The 22,432-nt window shown below is 37.8% G+C and overlaps 3 protein-coding genes across 3 annotated transcripts; 1 reads left to right on the top strand and 2 right to left on the bottom strand.

Annotated features, from left to right (window-relative positions):
- Positions 1-1,174: 1,174 nt before the first annotated feature.
- Positions 1,175-6,702, bottom strand: LOC135593221 (acetate--CoA ligase CCL3-like). The gene is made up of 3 exons (XM_065083099.1): positions 6,401-6,702; positions 4,060-4,650; positions 1,175-2,371 (listed from the first exon to the last, which is right to left on the bottom strand). The coding sequence occupies exons 1-3, from the start codon at positions 6,626-6,628 to the stop codon at positions 1,475-1,477; spliced, it is 1,716 nt and encodes a 571-aa protein (XP_064939171.1). The 5' UTR covers positions 6,629-6,702; the 3' UTR covers positions 1,175-1,474.
- Positions 6,703-15,115: 8,413 nt separating this feature from the next.
- On the top strand, positions 15,116-17,002 carry LOC135593220 (uncharacterized). The gene is made up of 7 exons (XM_065083098.1): positions 15,116-15,407; positions 15,489-15,560; positions 15,783-15,847; positions 16,134-16,275; positions 16,350-16,430; positions 16,534-16,632; positions 16,738-17,002. The coding sequence occupies exons 1-7, from the start codon at positions 15,216-15,218 to the stop codon at positions 16,813-16,815; spliced, it is 729 nt and encodes a 242-aa protein (XP_064939170.1). The 5' UTR covers positions 15,116-15,215; the 3' UTR covers positions 16,816-17,002.
- A 2,215-nt stretch (positions 17,003-19,217) lies between these two features.
- On the bottom strand, positions 19,218-21,520 carry LOC103998087 (pentatricopeptide repeat-containing protein At3g62470, mitochondrial). The gene has a single exon (XM_009419479.3). The coding sequence runs from the start codon at positions 21,404-21,406 to the stop codon at positions 19,508-19,510; it is 1,899 nt and encodes a 632-aa protein (XP_009417754.2). The 5' UTR covers positions 21,407-21,520; the 3' UTR covers positions 19,218-19,507.
- Between the last annotated feature and the right edge of the window lie 912 nt (positions 21,521-22,432).

Raw genomic sequence — 22,432 nt, 5'->3', positions numbered from 1 at the left:
ATTATTGATGGACATTGACATGGGTATGGACGACATAATTATGGGAGCGCGATTGAAGGAGGGGTGACAATGGGGTGGGTGGACTTCTAAGAAAGACAGTAATGAAGATGAGAGAGATTTGGGCTTAAGTGTCGAGAATAAGAGATTATGAATAAGTTAAATATGTCAAATAAATTAGACATGTCACATCAATATCTAGAGATCTTAACTTTAGCATACATGTAAGTACTGTTATATATATATATATATATATATATATATATATATATATACATACATATATATATGTATATATATATGTATATATATATATATGTATATATATATGTATATATATATATATGTATATATATATATGTATATGTATATATATATATATATGTATATGTATATATATATATATGTATATATATATATGTAAAATGTTTTAAGCTTTTGGTGAAAATATGAAATGTATGCCGGATATGATAATTTTTAATATATCTTAAAATTAATAACAATCATAATTAATGGCTAGTGATACAAATTCATTTAGGGAATACAAAAAATAATGACATGCCAACTGCTCGAATGTTTAAAAGAATACAAGTAAAGTTAAAATATTTGGTAGAGCATATATCGTATATTAAATTTTAGATTATCACTATTTCCAAGCTTTTATTCTAGATATGTAAAAGCTTTTATTTCTTATATTCTTTTTATAAGCTTGCAATTGATTGCTCTTTTTGTTATTCACGATCCTTTACTGTCAATAATCTATAAAAAATAATAAAAACAAAAATGAAGAGAAGAAAACAGAATAATAATAATTCATCTCGCACTTAACCTCCTCTATCTATATCCGTCTCTATCCACTCTCTTTATCCTCCTCCTATGTCTCCTATTGTCCGATATTACTTGAATAGAAAAAAAATAAAAAATAAAAAATGTAGGAAGAGATATTCTTAAAATATAAAAAAAATTAAATAGAATTGTAAATAGCAAAGTGAAGGTTGCCAATAGAAATCTAGTTGTATGTTGGATTCAAATGGTAAAACTAGTTCAGGTTGCGCTGAATTAGGTTGAACTGAGAAGTGCATCGGATCATTAAACACCTTATCCAAGTTCAAGTCAGTCAGTCGATCAAGTGTATTGGCTGGCATGAGGTGATCCTGAAAAGTAGAGAAGAAGACAATGAACTATAAACACAACCGGACCTTTACCACCATACAATCCAACTAAAGAGTGTTACGCTGTCAATCGAGATTACACAGATTTGGTTGGCACCAAAGATTCACGCCTTTTCATTACATAAGACTCGGCTGGGGACCAAACTTTATTAAAGAGAGTCATAAATAAATGCATAATTCCGCCAGAAAACCACCACCGCATAAGGTTGTACTACATTTACTGACGAAGCTCGAATCACGGACCGTAATATTAAAGACCACTTACAACAGCAGCTAACTCCATATCCTGAAAAGCCATGTTTCCATTACAGCCTGCTCTGTTTGACAGTTCCCATTGCCTTGGCCTTCGTCCTCAGTTCATGCTTCTTAATCTTCCCAGTAGCTGTCTTTGGCAGCGGTCCAAACACCACGGACTTGGGCACCCAGTATGCCGGCATCTTTGCACGGCAGAACTTGATAATATCTTCTGCCAGTGCTTGCTCGTTGGATTGATCCACTCCCTCCTTCAGAGTCACAAATGCGCACGGCGACTCTCCCCACTGCTCGTCCGGTCGAGCCACCACTGATACCTCCAGCACCGCAGGATGCATGTACAGGTAGCTCTCAACCTCCAAACTACTAATGTTCTCACCCCCTGAGATGATAATGTCTTTGGCACGGTCCTTCACTTCTATATATCCGTCCGGGTGCTTTACACCTATGTCACCGGAATGGTACCAACCATGAGCAAAGGTCTCTGCATTTGCCTTTGGGTTCTTCAAGTAGCCCTTCATGACAACATTTCCTCGCATGACAATTTCCCCGAGAGTGGTACCATCAGCAGGGACCGGAGCCATAGTTTTCATGTTGACAACGTCTAGGCCTTCCAGCCCAACGTAGCGAACACCTTGGCGAGCATGGACACGAGCTCGTTCTTCGAGCGGAAGAAGGTCCCATTCAGGCTTCCATGCACAGACGACGGACGGACCGAAGGTCTCCGATAGACCATATGTGTGGGTGACACGGAAACCAAGTTTTGTCATTCCTGCCAGCACCGATGGGGGTGGGGCAGCTCCGGCGGTGTTCACGTTGACAACACGGGGAAGAGGGAGGATGGTGTCGCTTGGAGGGGCATTGACGATTGCGTTCAGGACAACAGGGGCTGCACAGAAATGGGTGACACCTTGCTTGGCTATGGCCGAGTATACAGACTTGGCTGTGACCTACACAAAGATTAGTAAGCTTATGTACTCAACATGCTTTCTGAGCAAAAAAATAATAGTAACTTTTTCTCACCCAAGTCCACAAAATAACTAAACTGTTGATGAAATTATACATGGATTAACTTGACAACAAAACATGCAACTTGTGCAGTTCACCAGTAAAGGAGACAAAATGGAACTGGAAACTAAAATTTTCCCTACTGAAAATAAAGAAATTGCAAGTGACTGAAGATAAACAGCACCACATAATGCAGTGGCATGATTCTTGTTGTCAACAAATGTACCATATATATTGTATAGCAATATCATTATCTGTTTCTTTCAACAACAAAGAATATCCAGCCACATGGTATCTTAAATGTAATTGACAAAAGTTGGAATGTTAACTATCCAGAAATAGGTCAAGGCAGCTTTGTGTACTTTTTTTGTAGTTTTTGGATACTGCACCTCATATGTCTGCAATAAACTTATTTCTGCAGAGAGTCTACTTCCATATTTTCCATTTTTAACCAGATCGGCACTAACATAGGGAAGAAAGTACTCAAAATATCCTTCTTTAACACTATCTATCGGAGAACAGTCACCAACATTCCTATTTGGACATAAAATTAACAGGTGGCTGGTAAAATAATAATTTATTATATCCAACTCATTTTTTCCAAGCAAGAAAAGAATCGATATCTCAAAAAGATCTTTTGGAACAGGACATCTATTAATGAATATCTAGATTCTACTAGAGCAGTTCCTATGTGATTAAAACATAAGATGTAGAAAAGAAAACAAATCTGTATAGTAATTATGATCCACATACAATTATAATTTCCATCAATCATAATACTTATAGAGTTAATGCAGTCACCCTCTTTTCAGAACTAGAAATTACACCGGCATAAATTAGAGATAAAGGAAAATAGACAATTCAACACCCAGCAAGCCCTTTCTTCACTTATGGTAAGTTCCTCTCTCTTGAACTTATCTTTGATGAAGATATTAGCATGTAAAGATTTTGCAAAGTGCCAGTGACAACATTCACCAGCATCGTCCATGGAGTTCTCTTATTCAGAAATGCTCTTGATAAAGGGAAGACTCGGATAACAAGAATGACAATAACATCACAACTTCCTCTTTAATTCCATTTGGCAAAGGCCCATTTTTAATTAAACAGGCTGCTCTGGTTAGAGCATTCAGTGGACACCCTTTTTATTTCTAGAGAAGGAAAAGCCTCGTCATCTCAAATAAAGGTTGACAATAGAATAATAAAGTAGGATCTGCACTGTGCACTACTAATCATGAATGTATATGGCTGCTACTAAGTTAATAATTTTCTCAAAAAAAAGCCGCAACTTGTGATATCTAAATTACTTACCCTGGTCAGATTTAAGTAATTTACTAATTTTCATCAAATATCAGTAGATTGAGCTATAACAACATCGAATAAGATATAATCTGTTGAAACTAGATAATCCTAAAGTCTTTTGGTAATATGGAAATTATGTGAGGGTGTTAAAAATGGCAACTGCCAGTAACTTGAACCAAGAAAAAAGGAAAGAAGAAGAGAGAATGGGGCAATAAAAACATTAACTCAATCTACTCTGTCTGAACTATCTAAAGAATAAAAGACAAGCATAAATCTTATTTACATAGTTTGCAAAAAAATTTTAAAAAATATCGGCAAATTGGAACAATACCTGACGGAGGCATATGCTTGTTCCACAAAGGGCTGCCAATGTCCAAGCATAGCACCAACCATTGCAATGAAACATGGGCAAAGTCCACAAGTAGACAGCTCCTTCATTCATTCCCCATATTAAAGCACAACTGAGAGCCATAAGATAAGCACCCCTGTGGTGCAACACCACTCCCTTGGGGCTGGACGTCGTCCCAGACGTGTAGCCTAGTGCAATGCTGTGCCACTCATCCTTTGGTGGCTTCCAAGCAAAATCAGGATCCCCAGATTCCAGAAATTTCTCATAATCAATAGCACCTTTTCTCAAAGCATGTTGAAGAGACATGGGATCACATGTTTCATCACCTACAACAATGAGAAGTGGTGGTTTGAAAGCGGCTTTCTTTTCCTCTGCTATGATCTTCAATGATTCCTCTGCCAAAGTGAAAAATTCCTGGTCCACTATAACAACTGCTGCTGAAGAATGCCCCAATAGAAATGCAATTGTAGCAGCATTTAACCGAATGTTGACAGTGTTCAAGACTGCTCCAGCCATTGGAACTCCAAAATGAGCTTCATAGATAGCTGGGATGTTTGGTGCAATTACAGCTACCTAAGAATAAGATAACGTATATGACTTAAGCCTCATAGTTATTTACCAAAGCACCAAAGTTATTAGCATGAGAAGAAAACAGAAGCAATTTCGACATAATCTAAAGTAATGTTAACATCGGTTGATTAATATAGTTTTAAGGGAAAGAAACCATTTAGTTTAAACGAGAAAATATCCTAATATGGCAAAAAAGTTGAAAATAAGTCTCAGTCAGCTTTAATGAAACATTTGTGTTACACTTGAAATCTTGTTATGTATTATCTTGGTATCGAAGTCATCTCTATATCTTTGAATTCGATATAACTACTCTCATCTTGAAACCGAATGCTTTAGAAAAATCTATTTGATACTAGAACCTCTAACAACAAATGGAAGGTTCTTCTTCTAACTTTCCATGCTCTGAAACATCTTGTCTTACATGGTCAATGTCACTATCATGTCACAGCTAATGACAATGGTGACAACACATTTCACACCTAATAATGAAAAACCAACTCAATCCACTTATTTAAGTGTTGAACTCCTCAACCTTGTATTAGTAGACACGGTGGAGCCCAAGCATTTTCAGTTGAATAATCAAGAAGAGATTTCATGTTCATTAATTATATTGTATGAATGTTAGGAAAACAACTGAACTAGTTCACTCTCTTGCTGCACATTTGTAGACTGCAAGAGACATGTAGATGTCTTTAGAAGAATAATTTGCAGTTAACTCGAAAGAAAGAGAGGCAGATTTGATTCATCAGTTATACAAGGCAAATTACAATCACATTTATGTATATCTTTAGAAAAAAAAATATTTATAATGATATTTATGCAGTGTGAACTGCCAAGAGCTACAAAATGGATCAACTTTCATAATATGTTAAATTTTTTATCTTGAGAAACAAATATCCGAGTTGATTTCTTTATTCTCAAATTTTACTAAGTTAACTATGGGATACAAAGAATGAAAACCCAAAAAACATATATATATATATATATATATATATATATATATATATGTTGAATAATTGTAGCTTTAATTAAACAATATAAAAAAACAATGTTGAAAAAGTGTAAAAATTAAATAAAAAATAAAAAGCTAAAGTATTATTTTCTGATCCAGAATAAATTTTATCCACACGGTTGGAGGTATGGATGGTTATTAATTTTCTTAAGTTTTGTGCAATAGTAGCCAGAAAAATAACAGAACAACGAGAGTGAAAAAAAAATCCAAAAGTCTCGAGTATATCAAACGGATAAATTCACAAAAAAAAAAAAACAAATTCTCGATCCATCAGTAACAACCACAGGTATTAGATATGCAGCCATAACCACAAGAACACAGGGCAATCTAAACAGAGGAGGTGAGTATAAAACCAATAAAAATACATATAATATTAAAAATAATAATAAGTAGCTCAAATATAACTTCCCGAACAAGTATATATATCATCCATAAGCATACGCTCCTGAACACGACGAACCCAAAGCATCCTACATGCAACAACAGAAACGAAGAAGAGCAAAGAATCCAAGAGTCTCAAGCCGACTAAATCAATAGATGGAAAGCCGAAATAGAATTTCCTGTTTCCAGAATGTCCACACATCCGGTCCTCAACGCAAATCTCACAGCATCATAAATTTATCCATAGAAATTAGACGGTCAACTTAACTATCAAACCGTCCTGTATGCAATCATCACAGGAGAAAGAAAAACAGAGAATACTAAAATAAGGGAGAGAAAGAGAGAGAGAGAGAGAGTCACCGTGCATCCTGGGCCGATCGAGCGGGCGGCGAGCGCGGAGGCGAGGCGGCGGCAGCGCTGGTACGTCTCCGACCAGGTGAACCGCTTGGGGCCGTGGACGACGGAGAGGCGGTTCGGGTGGACCAGGGCGGCTCGGTCGAGGAACCAGAGCGGGGTCAGGGACATGTAGTTGGCGGGGTTCTTGGGCAGATCGTCGATGTCCGCCTCCATCTCGCTGCCCACCGCCATTCCTCCGGCCACTGAAGTATACCCTCACACGCCCCCACACGATCAACACTAGAGAACCAAAGAAGACTGATAACCGACTTCTTGCTTCGGAGCTCGGGGATCATTTATACGCGAGGCGGCTTGGAACCGAAACGTGTCACCACTCGAACAGGGTTCACACAAAGACCAAAACTGCCAACAGCTTATCCCTTCTAAGACTTGGGATCCGTACCACTAATTTGTGGATGGAGGTAGTGTTCCCTGTCTTGTCCGAGACATATGACCCAAACGTATGACGTGGACTGCGGTGGGGGGACAGTGGATCCACAGACACGAAGGATCCGCAACCAGTGGACATTGAATAGAATTAAGATGGCATCGGATCCGGATCGCAATAATGGACGATCCAAATCATGCAATACTTCACGTGACAGCGAAGCTCTACAAGTATACATCATAACGAAAGGCGAAGTCAAATCTCTCTCTAAATGATTGCCCCTCTCCGGCCACTTATCTTTCGAAGTCCACTTATCCCCATCTCTCCCAAACGCACACCATCCACAGCTGGGACACCAATTTTGAAGTACAAGTGGAGCGCCACGTGATTTCTTTTCTTTTTCTTTTAATAAATATTATTCCAGTAGAAAGCTTGTGTTGTGTTACTTTTGGCCTCATCCCGGTGTCGAGATAAGATCGAATTGTGGGTGACACGTAATCGGTCAGCCTACGAAAAGGGGCATTGATTCAATTGATCGGATTCAATTGGACAAATCGCATGACATCAGATCTGACTCAGTCAATAGGTTCGATTGGACCAAATTAAAATATGATATTTGATTTGATGTAGTTGAATTCGGAGGTGTTAATCTGATCATAAATGTTGATCCAACCAACTTGGAAGTCTAAGACAAAGCATGCGAATTATTATATTCCAAGTCATTGTACATTGAGGCCGTCTGCATGTGCAATGTTAGTCACATGTATTGTTTACTACACACTGTTGTTTCATGGCCCTCATAATTGACTATATGATGAGTGCAGTCCTAACTAATGGCACCCACCGTCAGACCTTTCATATATATATATATATATATATATATATATATATATATATATATATATATATATATAGAGAGAGAGAGAGAGAGAGAGAGAGAGAGAGAGAGAGAGAGAGAGGTTTGGGCATTGTTGTGTTCTCAAGTGTTGGCCCAACAAAAAGAACCTATTGAATGAACCAGGGTTGGCCCATCATGAGTTGTAAAGCCAACTTCTAAGTTATGTTTTCAGTTATACACCCCATTGTATACATCTAACTAGTTTTGTATTTTATTTTTTTAAAATATTTTTGTAAATTATTCAACTTATGAACTATGTATCATTTTTTTATTTTTGGCCAATTTTTTTTTTTATTTTTATAGAAATATCAAGAATCCATATAATATTTTTTTAATATTTAAGCTTCTAAATTTGTTCACAACACCTAATAAAAATTTGGAATAGAGAAAATATTATCGAATATATGGTGTACTATTTTTGTCTAAAATTAAATAAAAAAAATAGTGGACCGCATTGAAGGACTGCTTCGAATGATATGAAATTTTTAGAAAATATTTGAATTGGACTAAAATAGACATATGTCACTATTTTTTTTTTATTTTAGAGATTATTTTTAATTTTTATGAATTATTTAGGTTGTTAACTGTGTGTCATTTTTTTTTTATTTTTGGTCGACCTTTTTTTCATTCCATAGAAATATCATAGATATATGGAATGTTTTTATGACAGTTGAACTTTTAAATTGGTCTAAAATATTGATAACAATTTGGGTCAAATAAAATATTTTCTCATATTCATTGTATTATTTTTTATAAAATCTATAAACAGTGCATTACAGAAAAAGACTGGTCCAATTGATTTAACAATTTTAGGAAAGGCTTCAATTAGACCCAAAATAGACATATGTAATTGATTTTCCATTTTAGGTAATTGTCGATTCAATTCTTGCTTCTTTTTTTTTGTCCACCAGCTTGCACATATATATCATATTCTCGTCATATCTAATATTATTTATTTCTCATAAAAAATATTTTATAGGTCTTTTTATAAGTGTCAGCTTTATAATAATCTTTACAAACGGAAGGAATATGGATTGTCATTTCTATACCCAATAGTAGCCATACCATGAGAATATCAAATTCTCAAAATATCAACATGAATAACTTATTTTTTTCAAATATATTATAACTGCTCTCAAAGGATATCTATACTTACAATTCAGTATGAGTACGAGAAAAAACACTATGATATCGATTATTGTCGTTTATCTTGGCAAGTTGATCCTTAATGATACCTGTCAAGATTGATTTTAAATTATTAATTATTTTACGATGGATGTAGAACCATTCAGTCACCTTCTTGCTCGTCATTTCAATCATAAAGGTAACAGGTAAGTCACTAACATCATTCAATAATAAATTTATACTTTTTGATATATTTATGATGAGCATTATATAACGATAGCCATAGGAATATGTGGATGATCGTTTGTACGTGATTTTCTTAATTTTAGATATCTATATGAAACTTTATATGTGATTTCCCCTCAACTTTTGTATGTATTCATTAAACTTATACGGATCTAACAACAACCCAAAATAGTTTTGTAGCTTCTCTGTCTCGCACATCACTCGTAAGAATTTTAGATAAATAAACTATGCAATAACCATGAGATATACTGCTGAGAAGATATATTTCACGACCGAGAGAATTCTTAGATTTTGATCATTCATAATAGTCAAATTTTTGTATCTTATAATAGATATTCTTAATTGTTGCAAGAACCACTGCCATGAATTAGTACACTCAAATTTTATTACAGTAAATGCAAATGGAAATAATCTATTGCAACCATTAATAGTTATAATTATTATCAAAACATCGAGATATTTACTTGATAGATGTACAGCATCGATGCCAAATAGGTCGCATATATAATCTAAAACTTCTAACGCAAGCTCTTAAAGCCCAAAATATTATTTAAAAATACTTTTCCAATAAAACTATCATTTAAACATAAGTCTCATAGTCATATAGTTTTAACTCTCTTAAAAATAAAATTATATAACTGGTCAAAGTCACCACAAACCTTATTAAGTGAAACCTTCTTGCATGAAACAACAACTCCAAATCTTTTTTGAATACAAGTAATAATCATATTTGTAATAGAATCAACATTTGTTATAACTATATCTTTGATTTGATTTGCAATGGAAGAATTATCTTATTCCTTATAATCCTTATTCAATTTTGGTAAATTACAATCATGCTCCTTATGAAACTTAGTAATTCTAAAATTTTTTGTTCTACCATGAGCTACAATCATCCATCCATCGACAATCGAAAACTTCACATTTTACTTTTATTTTATTATTTCTAATTGCAACATGTTTAATCTCAAAATTTCTTCAAATGACATTGTTTTTTAAGGATTTAAGAAATCCCATCTCAAAACATTATTTTGATGTCATTATTTCAGTTATACAAAGACTAATATTATTTCAGTTACAAAATAATATATATATCAATATAATTTTGATGTCATTCAAATATTATAATCAACAGACAAATCATCGTATAAATAATCATCTTCATTACCAAAAACACTTATATATTTAATAACACACCATCATCTTAGCTTCACTATTAGCATACATATCCTTACTTCAAATAAATTACTAACCAACAATATCTAATATACCATAACTTTAGCCTCTTTATGTAATCTTCTTTCGGATAATTAAGATATCGACACCATTAAAAAGTTAAATCAGTGGTGAATCATCTCAACACGAATCGATCAATAAAGCTTCACTGAATTGACAGTCCAAATATCACTGTTTTGTATAGCTAAGCTATTCATGAATAAAAGAACTCACCTAAGGATGTTGTTTCGGTACCTTAATTCCCTTCGTAAGTCGTACCCAAGTCGAGGGGTCCAGCATGCGCATTCCAGAATCCAGCAGGAGAAAGAAAACCCCGACAGTGATCCACCACAAAACGCCGCGTGGATTGACGCGCGCACGACTCGCTCGGCCAAGTTTACGTGTCGGATTTGGATGCAAAGGTAGGCGCCGTCTCCGCCCTCACGTCATCCCCCCAAGTAATCACGTTATCTCATTTGCTTGCTTCCCTTCGACTCACGACAGGTGGGACACCGAAAGAAAGGGATGAGGACGTTCCGTGGCGTCCATGGAATTGTGTAGCTGCTTTCAGTGTCGCTTTCCCGTTAATAACTATCCAACGGAAGAAACCCTTCACGCAAACTCATAAAACGGAGGAGAAGAAGAAGAAGAAGAAGAAGAAAGGGATGGCTCGTACGGTCGGTGTGTCGGTTCTCGACTCGTACAGAGCACTGTTTGTTTGATATCCATCAATTCGTGTCCTTTCGGACGAACTCGAGTTATCTCTCTCCTCCTATTCTCGTCTTCTTGCGTTCGTCGGTTTATAGTTTCCTGAGATTTCGACTCTGTCAATTTCTATCGTCTGAATTCTTTCTTTTTGTCACGACGATGCCGAGTTCGTTCGAAGCTTCTGACTCGTTGCAATAACATCGTCATTCATGACGTCAATAATGTACGAGAGAACACGGTCTATATTTATGATGTAACGAAGTTTACTTAGTAGAGATAGTGTAGATAAAGATAAATATACGTAAATTATCTCCTATTTCCGGTTTGAAATGACTACTCTGCCATAAGTAACTCTTAAACCAATAAAATGATAATAATAATAATAATAATAATAATAATAATAATAATTGTACTACTCCCTAAGAAATAACAAGTCTTAAAAGAAAAAAAATAAGAGAGATTTTTTCACGCTTAATTGTATTGTTTCACCTCTAAAACAAATTTATGGAGATCGACTTAAATCCACGATGAGACAAAATTATTTTGAATTGATTAATAATTAAAATATAAAATTAAATTTAATATTCCAACATCACAAATCGCAATCGAAAGAAACACACGAAGATAGGATCAGTGAGAAAGCGGACCGCATTCAAAGTTCCTCGATTGCACTGACGACGTATGTATCCAACCACCCATTTAATTCACATCTTTCCATTGGGACGTAGATTTCCTACTTGTTTATGGATAGTAGAAATCCGAATGAGTTGATTGATGATAAGGACAAGCAACTTCGTCGAATCCTGCCATAAATAAGGGGCACTTGATAACCTTTAACACAAGAGAAAGAAAGATTGAATCATTCCTCCTTGAGGTCCATTAGCTTTACCGGAATGAGTGTTGATGTTGGCCTATGTTTCATGGATATAGTGTGGATAATGATAATGATACCACACCCATAGTGTGTTGGACTTTGGATCTTCATGTTAAACTCGCATTCTTAGTAGATTTGTATTTGGATCTGCCCTAATAGGACGGATAGATGTTGATAAGGGGTAGAATGATCGGATGCCATGTTATCACTTGTGATACATAACTTCATATGATTCCATCAATTATTTATGTTCGATTACTACTTAATAATTTCATATAATTATCGAATAAATTAAACATCTATTTACTCTAGTCAATTACTCGAGTCTCTTTGGTTTTTTTTCTCTCGAATAATTTAATTTGAACTCATAGCTAACTTAAGTATTAGAGGGATTTTATTGAAACACTCTTCCGAAAATCTGATTGAATTTGAGAATTTTTCGATACTAAAGCTTACAATAAGTTTTGATACCGCTCATGGATATTTAAAAATGTGTAATGATAGACATATTGTTATCAAACTTGTCAATAAATAAATTGGGTTGCACTTAATCTCTTAAGTTGTTTTATCATTATCAAAAGTTATTTGATTAATTAGAAACCCATGTAACACCAACAAATACTTTTTTTTATTTTATTGATAGTACCTTTAAATATCTTTTAGAACTCTTATTTCAATACAGAACATCAAACTCTTACTAATCCTTTATGAATGAGTTCAGCCTCAATGTACCTTGTCATCACATCTAAAAGCTTAAGCCAATAAATGAGATATGATCAATTACTTTCAAGAATCTACTCATTGAATGACTCAATTAGTATGTGAGGTTTGGACAAGAGATTTGTTGACACTGTGTTAAATTTTGTTTGATTAATGCTATTACATCTAAAATTTAAGTTTTTAAATGAGATATGATCTTAATATATATATATATATTCTCAAATAATTCTAAAAAATAATCCACATTTTTCTTTGAATTAATCAAATATATATATATATTTTATATAACACTATTGTATCTAAAAGTTCAAGCCTTCAAATGAGACTCATTAAATTGATGAATCTAAACCGTTAACCTAAATTGTTTGAGCATAAGTTAAGGGTATTAAACTTTATCAAACTTTTATAAACCTCTTCTACTTTGGATGATTAGGAGTATTACATTGATGAAAGAGAAAAAAAGAGAGGAAGGCAAAAATAGAAGGAGAGGAGAAAAGTGAGAAAAAAAGTGATGAAAGTCGAAGAAAAAGAAAAAAATAAATTTAATATTAAATTTTACAAAAAATATATTTTATTAAATATATTAAACAATCGATTAATCTATCAATTCGATCAACCCTATAAATTAAAGTGATGTAGGGCGCGGAGAGAATTCTAATCGATTTCTGATCAACTAAAACTCAAAATTTATTGATCCTTTTTCGGATCGATTCATTATAATATTTTACCCCTTGTTTTATAGGTTCAAGTATAAAAATAAGAAAAATTAATATTATATCAAGTACAAAATATTATAATTATATCAAATCAGATATATAATATTATTTTTCTTTCAAAGAAAATAATATTTCTGATTTGATTAAAAAATAATATTCATCTCTTTATTGTGTTACGAATCGATAAACTTTTATCTTTATAGAGATAAATTCTTCAGATATCCAATCAAGATTTTATAATCTTTAATAATATAGCTTCTTCTATTTTTTTCTACATTTATTTTCTGTTTATTCTTATGAGTAGATGACATGTGACAACTTATTGCATATACAAAATATCTTTAAACTAATCAAATATATTTTATTTTATTGATAATTAACTAAATTACTCTTTCACTTGTCCAACTGTTTTATCAAACTAAAATAAACAAAAGATATAACAAATTTAACATTGTAATTTTTGATATAATAAGCCCTAAGAAGCATTAATTCTCTTTCAAATAAACCCAAACACACCATTAATTCTCCCAATAGCTCCTCGCCAAGGACACTGTGTTGCATCAGAGTCGAGCATGTAGAAGAAGTCCTTAACGATAATATATATATATATATATGTACAGTGGAAAAAGCTGACCCAAAGCAAATGTAGATTGGTTTCAAACTTTGAATCGACCGTTAATTAATCATAGGCACAGCTTTTATGGACTCATTGAACAGAGTGCGAGATGGTATCATGTGATGCGAGAACTGTTCTTTAGGGCTCCAGACCTCTGTCAAGGGAAGCAAAAGATGGCACCGAAGACGTTACCGATTTGAATCGGGGACCTCATGACTCATTTGAGAACTTTAATTTGAAATATATATATATATATATATATATATATATATATATATATATATATATAACGTCGTAATGTATTCTGATGTGTCTCGCTAGCAATAACCATTCTACCTTATCAAGATGAGAGAATGATTAGACGATTCACCTAATCTTTATCCCGGATCAGCAAGTAAATAGGCCCAGGGATTAAATATAAAAAGAAATCTATCAACTCACATTGAGAGGAGAACTCTCTACACACTTACTCAATCGTACAATTGACGCTATTGTTTTCTCCTATTCGTTAACTTAAACATCAGAGGAGTCACACCGGGCAACCCTCGATGTCAACTTGTCATGTAGGATCATTGACAAATAAGAGGTAACTCAGCTGTCAAGACGTAGCTATAAGATAACCCTTCGCTCAATGACACCTGGATGACTGAGCCCCAAAGATAAACCCAAAGATAAATCTTGCAACTAGGAAAATCCCAAATCACCTACCCGATCATCCCAAATCGAGTTCACGTCAACAACACAACTTCCAACTGGGCGCATAGGTGATCTCACCTCACCAAGTCTCTCACACACACAAACACTCATATATATATATATATATATATATATATATATATATATATATATATATATATATATATATATATATATATATATATATATATATATGCAGTTAAGGTAAGCGATGTGACGATGGAGCTCAATCGGATGCCGAGCCCGATGTATTTAGGTCCGCAATCGGATGAAGAGATTAGGTGGAGAAGAGGTGTGGAACGATTCAATTCATGGCTACTGCGGCGAAGGACAAGCAGTTGAGCGTTTCAATTCTGGTGGTCAAAACCTGTACCGTGATCCATCCAACCGCCGCCGTCCAACCGCAGACCGAGCCGACAGAGGAGGAGGAAGACAACAACCGTCTCCTTCGCTGGTCCAACTCCCCGAAGAGGGGGCACCCTCGTCATTTCCTATCTGGACACGGCTTCCTCGGACACCATTTCCCTTCCTAATTTATACTCTTCCTTCCACGGGGAGCCAAGGCGGAGAAAGATAGATGGACGCAAAGCTAGAGATGGAGGAGTTTGGGAACAGAGAGGAGATTCGATTGCTCGTGGATGATGACGATGGGTTGGCTTCCTCTTGTTCTCCTGCCGCTGCCTTGTGCCTCTGCAGGATTTGCCATGAGGAGGAGGAAGAGAGGAACACGAGCATGGAATCCCCCTGTGGCTGTTCTGGGACCCTAAAGGTATCCATCGCCTTTACATCTGTTTCGCGAGCGAAGAAGGTCTTATCTTGTGGTGCTGATTTGTCTGTTCCCTTGCTCCAGTTTGCTCACAGGGAATGCATCCAGAGATGGTGCGACGAGAAGGGGAGCAACGTTTGCGAGATTTGCCTCGAGGTAGATCGATGATTCTTTCTGGTCGCAAGACGATCCGATTCCTTTTCCTTTTTCTTTTGTTTTCTCCGATCTCATCGGACGCTCTTTTCTTCCGAATTCAAGCAGTTGCTATTTGGATTTTTGGTTTCTGATCGGAGCTTTACGGCCTTAATCTTTCTGATGATTTCAATTAAGATGCTTTCTCCACCTCCTTCACCTCGCTAAATGAAGGTAATCTTGCAGAAATTTGAACCTGGATATACCATCCCTGAGAAGAAGGCCTTGATCGATGTGGGAGTGACCATCAGGTACCTTTCGACCTCCTCCTCCTCCCCCTCATCACACATTTCTCTCTCTCTCGATACCGGTAAATTCTCAAACCTAGGCCACTGGGGCCCACCCTGAGATGCATTATTGTGTTTGAATTTGAACACCTCCCTCCTCCCACCTCCATGGCCGGCGACGCCTTTCGTCCTCTGCTGTACTTGGCACCACACGCAGTCTCTCATGTCTCCCACCTCCTACTGCTTCAAATCATGGATATAGTGGGGTCCCCGACACCGTGATTGATCCCAGCTATGCACATTGTGACAGAGGAAGCTTGGAGGTCCCCAGGCTCAATTACGACCCCCGTAACCCGGAGTTCGTCGCGGACGACGATGCCGGCTCTGATCGCGCCGAGTGCTCTCCCGCGTCGCGTCGACGCGCTTCCTACTGTCGATCGATCGTGCTCCTGGTAAGCGATTGGGGGTTTCCGCAGAGATTTGAGTTCCCACCGCCGCCCGAGTTAACAATTAAATCTGCTCGCAGCTCATGATGATCTTACTGATGAGAAATCTCATCGCGGTGATCACGGTCGGGGACGATCGCTACGCATTCACCATCCTCACTGTAAGTGGTGACATCGGATCAGAACAACGTTATGCAATCTCATGCTTGTCCTCGGTCGTCGTGTACTTACTTACCGAGGGTTTGGTGATGGCTTACGCTGCAGGTGTTCCTGCTGAGAGCCAGTGGAATCCTGTTGCCATTCTACTTGGTGATGCGGTTCGTTTCGGCGTTCCAGGAAGCACACCGGCAGGATCAGCTCCATGTAAGTTCTGCTGTTCATCTTCATTTTTACATGGAAGTATTCCTTCCTCTACTCTCTTTAATTTTTTTCCTTTTAATTATGATCATTTTTTTCTTAATCCAACAGATGGAAAATACTCGTAGATTGGGATGGGAAGAAGAGGAGGAGGAGGAGGAGGAGCACAGAATCCATATACGCTTCTGACCACATCACTTGCGGATGTTTATAATGTTTTGTCCAATCCTTGTTGGATTCTCATTTCTGTGTATATTGTTCTTGTACCGAGGCATGGATTTCCATTGGTGAATGGAACAACCCCTCGATTCTTTCTCAGCTCGTCCCAAATTGAAAAGAAGAAGAAGTCAGTGAGAACTAAAAGACTTTATTTGCTTGTAGTAGTTCCTAAACATGCACGGTGACCTCCACAAGTGCAGTCAGGATTTTTGGTACATTGTACTGCACTATTGTGGAGATTTGCCAAAGGCTTCATCAGAGGAGTGAGTCTACCAAAAACAGGGATTCATGTCACTGCATACTCTTCAAACAAAGAAATGGAAGCACTCAATCATATGTGCCATATAAACTTAAGACTGATCCCAAGTGGATCATTGAAAGCTACAAGATAATCATTTATCCGAGTTCAACTCGACCAAGCATGATGCCACAAAGAGAGAGAGGACAGTGTTGAGCTCAAGCAATACTTGGAATTCCGAAGAAAGGGATGACAGTCCATCATATAGAAACATCACAAGAGCAGCAACCGGTTAAGTAGTTGGAAATTGCCAATTTGTCACAGAGAAAAGAAAATATTCTGAGCAAGAAAAGCAAGGGAAAACTTCCCAAGTACTTGGGGCTGTCTGGCTTTTGGATGATCTCTCATCTGATCTACCACTTGATCTGATAAAAATCACATGTATACATACAATTTGAAAAACCTGCTGTTGATCCAAATTCAACAATGTGCAACACACTCCAGTGAATACAAACTGCATTACAGTCGCAAACTAAATTCTCTCGTATGCACATTCTAAGTTGTTTGCGGGCATGTGGAACTGCAGGCCGGTTGTCGGTTGAGAACCACCACTGCTTTTGACTCTCTTAACCTTTTGTTGTCGCTCCAATCGTTCCTTCCAATCTGCAGTGCCACACTTGACACCCAACTCGACCATCATCACCAAGGATCATTTCATATCAGTGTGAGCTGCAGACTGAAACAGTGTCAGACTAGATTCATAAAAAATACTGTAATGAGGAAAAAAAATACAGAAAGAAAATGTTTCAGGTGTGAGGATACATCTGTATGTATGCCAGGATGGATCGGTATCTAATTCCATGCTCAGCACCGTTTACAGCCATGGCACCTCTCACAGCCTATAACATGATGGCTCTCTAGACACCATTAGGCTTCCTATGACCCACCACAATTGTCACAGTCCCTACCCCCGCCCGCTTACTGCACTTCTTCCTGTCTTAAAACCCACTATAGAGAAAATTGTACATTGCGAATACCAAACAGACATCAAATAAAAATTTAAATTACCTGTGGATGTAAAATTTATAGTTGCATTACATTCTCACTATAATAATTTGTAATTACAAGCAACTAAAACAGCCTGTAGATAGTTACTTTGATGCAATAATGCTTATTACAATTTCAAAAAAATCATAAGCCATTTTTCCAAGCATAACAACTCAAAATCGTCTTCTTCTTAAAGAGTCATGTAGGAGGACTCTATCCATCCAATACTATGATTTTGGTAATCTCAAAAAAATACAAATAGATCCAGGTCCTTGTTTGAACTGCTAAATGCTGGTCAGTACACACGGTACCGATCAATTTCCAAATCCACGCTGACCAGTGCTAAACCATAAGAGCTGATATCAGTCCTTTGTCAGACCACTAAATACCAGCTGACGTAGCGCATACTGGCAGGTATCTATAGATCATGTAGAATTAAGTCCTACTGATTTTCTAAGAAAATATCTTAGTTCCTTATAGGGCTGTTGAACTATGTTCTATCTTAACCACAGCAAGTCCCAACCTCATGAAAGAGATAATTACTGTGGCAGCTGGCAACAGATATGTAAAATTCTGAGGAAATGTGACTGAACGTTGAGTTGCTAGCCAGGCCCTTTTCAAATTAAAACTTGCACAGGGTTACTCGTCAGGTATAGGGTGAACAGTGGGAAAGAAAAGTACTCCACCCATATGGTAAGGATTCAAGACTCACTACCTTTGTTGCTGCTTCAGCTTCAGTTTCTGCTTGCGTCATTTGTGTGTTTATGTACACAGACACACCACAAGGATCATATATGATGAATTATCATAGCTGCAGATAATTGTAACCTTGGTACAGAGATTATAACTAGTTCAGGAAATGAAACAGTGAAATATTGTATGACATTCTAGTTCATAATGCATGACTAACATCCAATACGAGAGACATGTTTAATAGATTTTTAATTTCAGTATCCTTTCCATCATCTGAGAGCATGAAAATGCAAATAAGTAGGTTCATTAATATTAGAGCGAAAAAAGGAGCAGAATATATGAGCAGCAAGCAGATTAGTCCAGCCAACAAACTGAAAAAATAGACGAAATAATCTGCAAGTAATGCACAAGGTATGACTGGATAAATTAGTTTAAGGCTTCTACAGACACCGAACAAGGAGAACAAAACTAGAAATTCTGCAAAGACTGAATACAAATTATACATAAAACATCAGCCCTTCTTGAACTTTCTCTGAAGTGCCAAGGCATACTAAAAGAGGGACTCAATAGTTGCATACCAGAAGAAAAGAATAAACTAAATGTTACGAAGATGTTCCAAATAGTCTGAGTAAAGGCTTGTTCTAGTTCGGTTGGAAACTCTCTTCCTGACACTACTCTCTAGTCTTAGAAAAGGCATTTCCCAGTCTGATTGGGAACTCTCCTTTTGACCCTGTTCTTCATTCTCTCTGCCCAACCATAGAAAACATTGGAAACCTCAAACTTCCCAGAGAAATTCATTTTCTGTGCCAACTCATATAGCATATCAGGCTTTCCGACCCTAGAAAAATCAGCTGCAAACTTATTGTAGTCTATCTGAGGAGCTTTCATTCCTTTGCTTATCATCTCCTCTATGTATCTGTGTGCCTCCTGTGGCCTTCCATGCCGTATGTGCCCTCCAATAAAGACTGTGTAAGAATTAACATCAGGACAAATCCCCTGTCGACCCATTTCTTCCCACACTTCACAGCCCATTTCATAATTATTTCCATGGAAGTAAGACTTCATCATCATATTATATGTGTGAAACGTTGGCTCAAAGCCTTTGTTAATCATTTTCTTGTAAATCCTAGCAGCATCATCTGGTAAGTTCCTATTGGTCATAAGCTTTATCAAGGCATTGTATGTCTGTGCATCTGGTGGGCATCCTTTCTCAGTCATCTCCCTCAGCAATCCTGAAACTTTATCCATCTGCCGAGCATTTCCAAACCCCACAATCAAGCAAGTGTAGGTTGCAACATTCGGCTGACACCCAGCATCCAGCATTTCCTGGAAACAATTGACTGCCAGGTCCATCTTTCCAACCTTGCAAAGGTCTCGTATCAAGATTGTATATGTCCTAGCATTTGGTGCTGGCCCCTTAGCTTTCATCAGCTCAAAAAGCTTGATCGCATCTGACCTTCTGTGTCCCCGAATCAGTCCATCAACCATTGTGTTATGTACAACAACATCTGGCTTGAATCCCTTATCCAACATCTCATTCCAAACCCTTCCAGCCTCCACTAGATTCTTCAGCTTGCACCACCCTAGAAGGAGCAGGGTATAAGTCCGGAGATCAGGCGGGTAATGATCCTTCAACTTCTCAAACAGTGCTTGAGCTTCCTTCCCGAGCTTTCCTTTCGCCAAGGCTTCAATCAAGCAGTTGAATGTCTCCAGCCCTGCCTCAAAGTTGAATCTTTTCATTAGCTGAAAAATCCCCATGGATTTCTTCATCTCGCGTGCGGCTGCAAAGGCCTTGATCGCAATCTTGAAGGCATCCATATTCAGAAATCCCTTGTTTCCCATTTCTTCAAGCAATGCCACCATCGTCTCGAACTGCCGAGTCTTCCCGAGGACGCTCAGCATCTTGGTGTAGGTATCAGAATCGTGGGAGTATCCTGAGCGCTCACCTGCCCACCGAAAGAATCGATATGCTGGCTTGTGAGCGTGGCGGAAGCGTTCGAGGACGTCGATCACAAGGGAAGGGTTGAGGTCGATGTTACACTCATCGAGCACGGCCTCCATGTTTCGGTCGGAGACAAAGAGGTCTTCGATTACCTTGCACACCCGCTCCACCTCCTTGGGGTCCGACGGTCTTAATTGTGTCGAGCAGGTGGGATCGGGGTCGGCATCGGGATCAGCATCAGTGTCGGAGGGGGAATGGGAGCCGGAGGAGGTGGAGAAAGATGGAGATGCAGGGTTCAAGAGGAACCGTGGCACTTGTCCTTGTAGATGAGGTGGGCGATAGTTGCACGGAAGGGACCGCGGCAGAAAAGGCGGAGTTTGACGGCGAGGACGATGGAGGCGACGATGATGAGGAGGATCAGGAGAACGAGGCAGGGGCAGAGGAGGACCACGAGAGAGGCGCATCGGCCTTCCCCCTCCTCCTCCTCCCCAGCCTCCGTCTCCCGACCCGTCTTCCCGTGGCGGCGTGATCGGATCTGGAGGGCGTGAGTCGGCGGAGGGGAACCGGAGGCCATCGCACGCTAAAGAGGACGATAGGCGGAAGGGACGGCGGTGTCGGCTGTTACTTAGGAGGAGAGCCATTCATCCGCCATCAACGGCGAATGGGAACTACACTGGCTTTTAGGGCTTACCGAAGAAGCGGCAAGAAAGAGAGATAGAATGGCAAATTGCAACCGGAAGTGTGTGTGTGTGTGTGTGTGTGTGTTGACTAACGAGGGAGGATCATGGGCGGAGCTCTGATCTGGACCGTCCATAAAATATCGAACACTTTTGCCGGCACGTGTTTGCATCTTACCCGTCACCACGTGGCTCCGTGATCGTGTGCACGTGGGACTCGGCAATGACAGGGTGGCATGGGTACGATGCTTGCGCTGTGACTGTCGGCGCGCATGGCGGGACCCACACGAGTTTGGTTCCCACACCCAATCACGTTCGGCGGGTAACACAATAAACAGTTAGAAAAGTGAGAGCGGAGTTTCGAGTAATTTCGATGGATCACTGTTTTTTTTCTTTTAAGTTAAAAAATATCATTCTCGATTTAAAAAATTAATAATAGAACATATTCCCTCTGAATATTACGATCTGCATATGCGGTTGACTTGAATTCTCAACTCGTTTTAGATTCAAGTTGGTCAACTTTGACTTAGCTTCCTCATGAAAAGAAACTTTGACCTGACTCGAGCTTCAGATTGTTGAAAAAATAGATTATTATTATTTTTTTAATTTTAGGGAATGTTTAAACCCATGCGATCCCATGAAATGTTAAAATATCAATCAAGGTAGCCAATATATATTAATAAAAATAAAAATATTTGATGAAAGCAAGGTCTGTCATACCGAAGCGTACCGCCCCCGTACCGGATAATACATACCGATCCAACAAGTTATCGATACGCGGACCGCCTAGTACCGTTATAGTGCTACAGTACTATACTGTAGTATTGCTACAATATGAAAAAAAAAATAAAATTATTCGATACATCAGGGTATACCACTCGGTACGCCCTGATGTACCACTCGGTACACCGGTACCATACCGTATCGAGCCCAGAAACATCAGTACGGTACGACGAACATAGGATGGAAGTATAAAGAAAATATTCCTTC

The sequence above is a fragment of the Musa acuminata genome, chromosome BXJ1-9 (assembly GCF_036884655.1).
Source record: "Musa acuminata AAA Group cultivar baxijiao chromosome BXJ1-9, Cavendish_Baxijiao_AAA, whole genome shotgun sequence".
Taxonomy (NCBI): Eukaryota; Viridiplantae; Streptophyta; class Magnoliopsida; order Zingiberales; family Musaceae; genus Musa; species Musa acuminata.
This window is presented reverse-complemented; position numbering and strand designations above follow the sequence as displayed.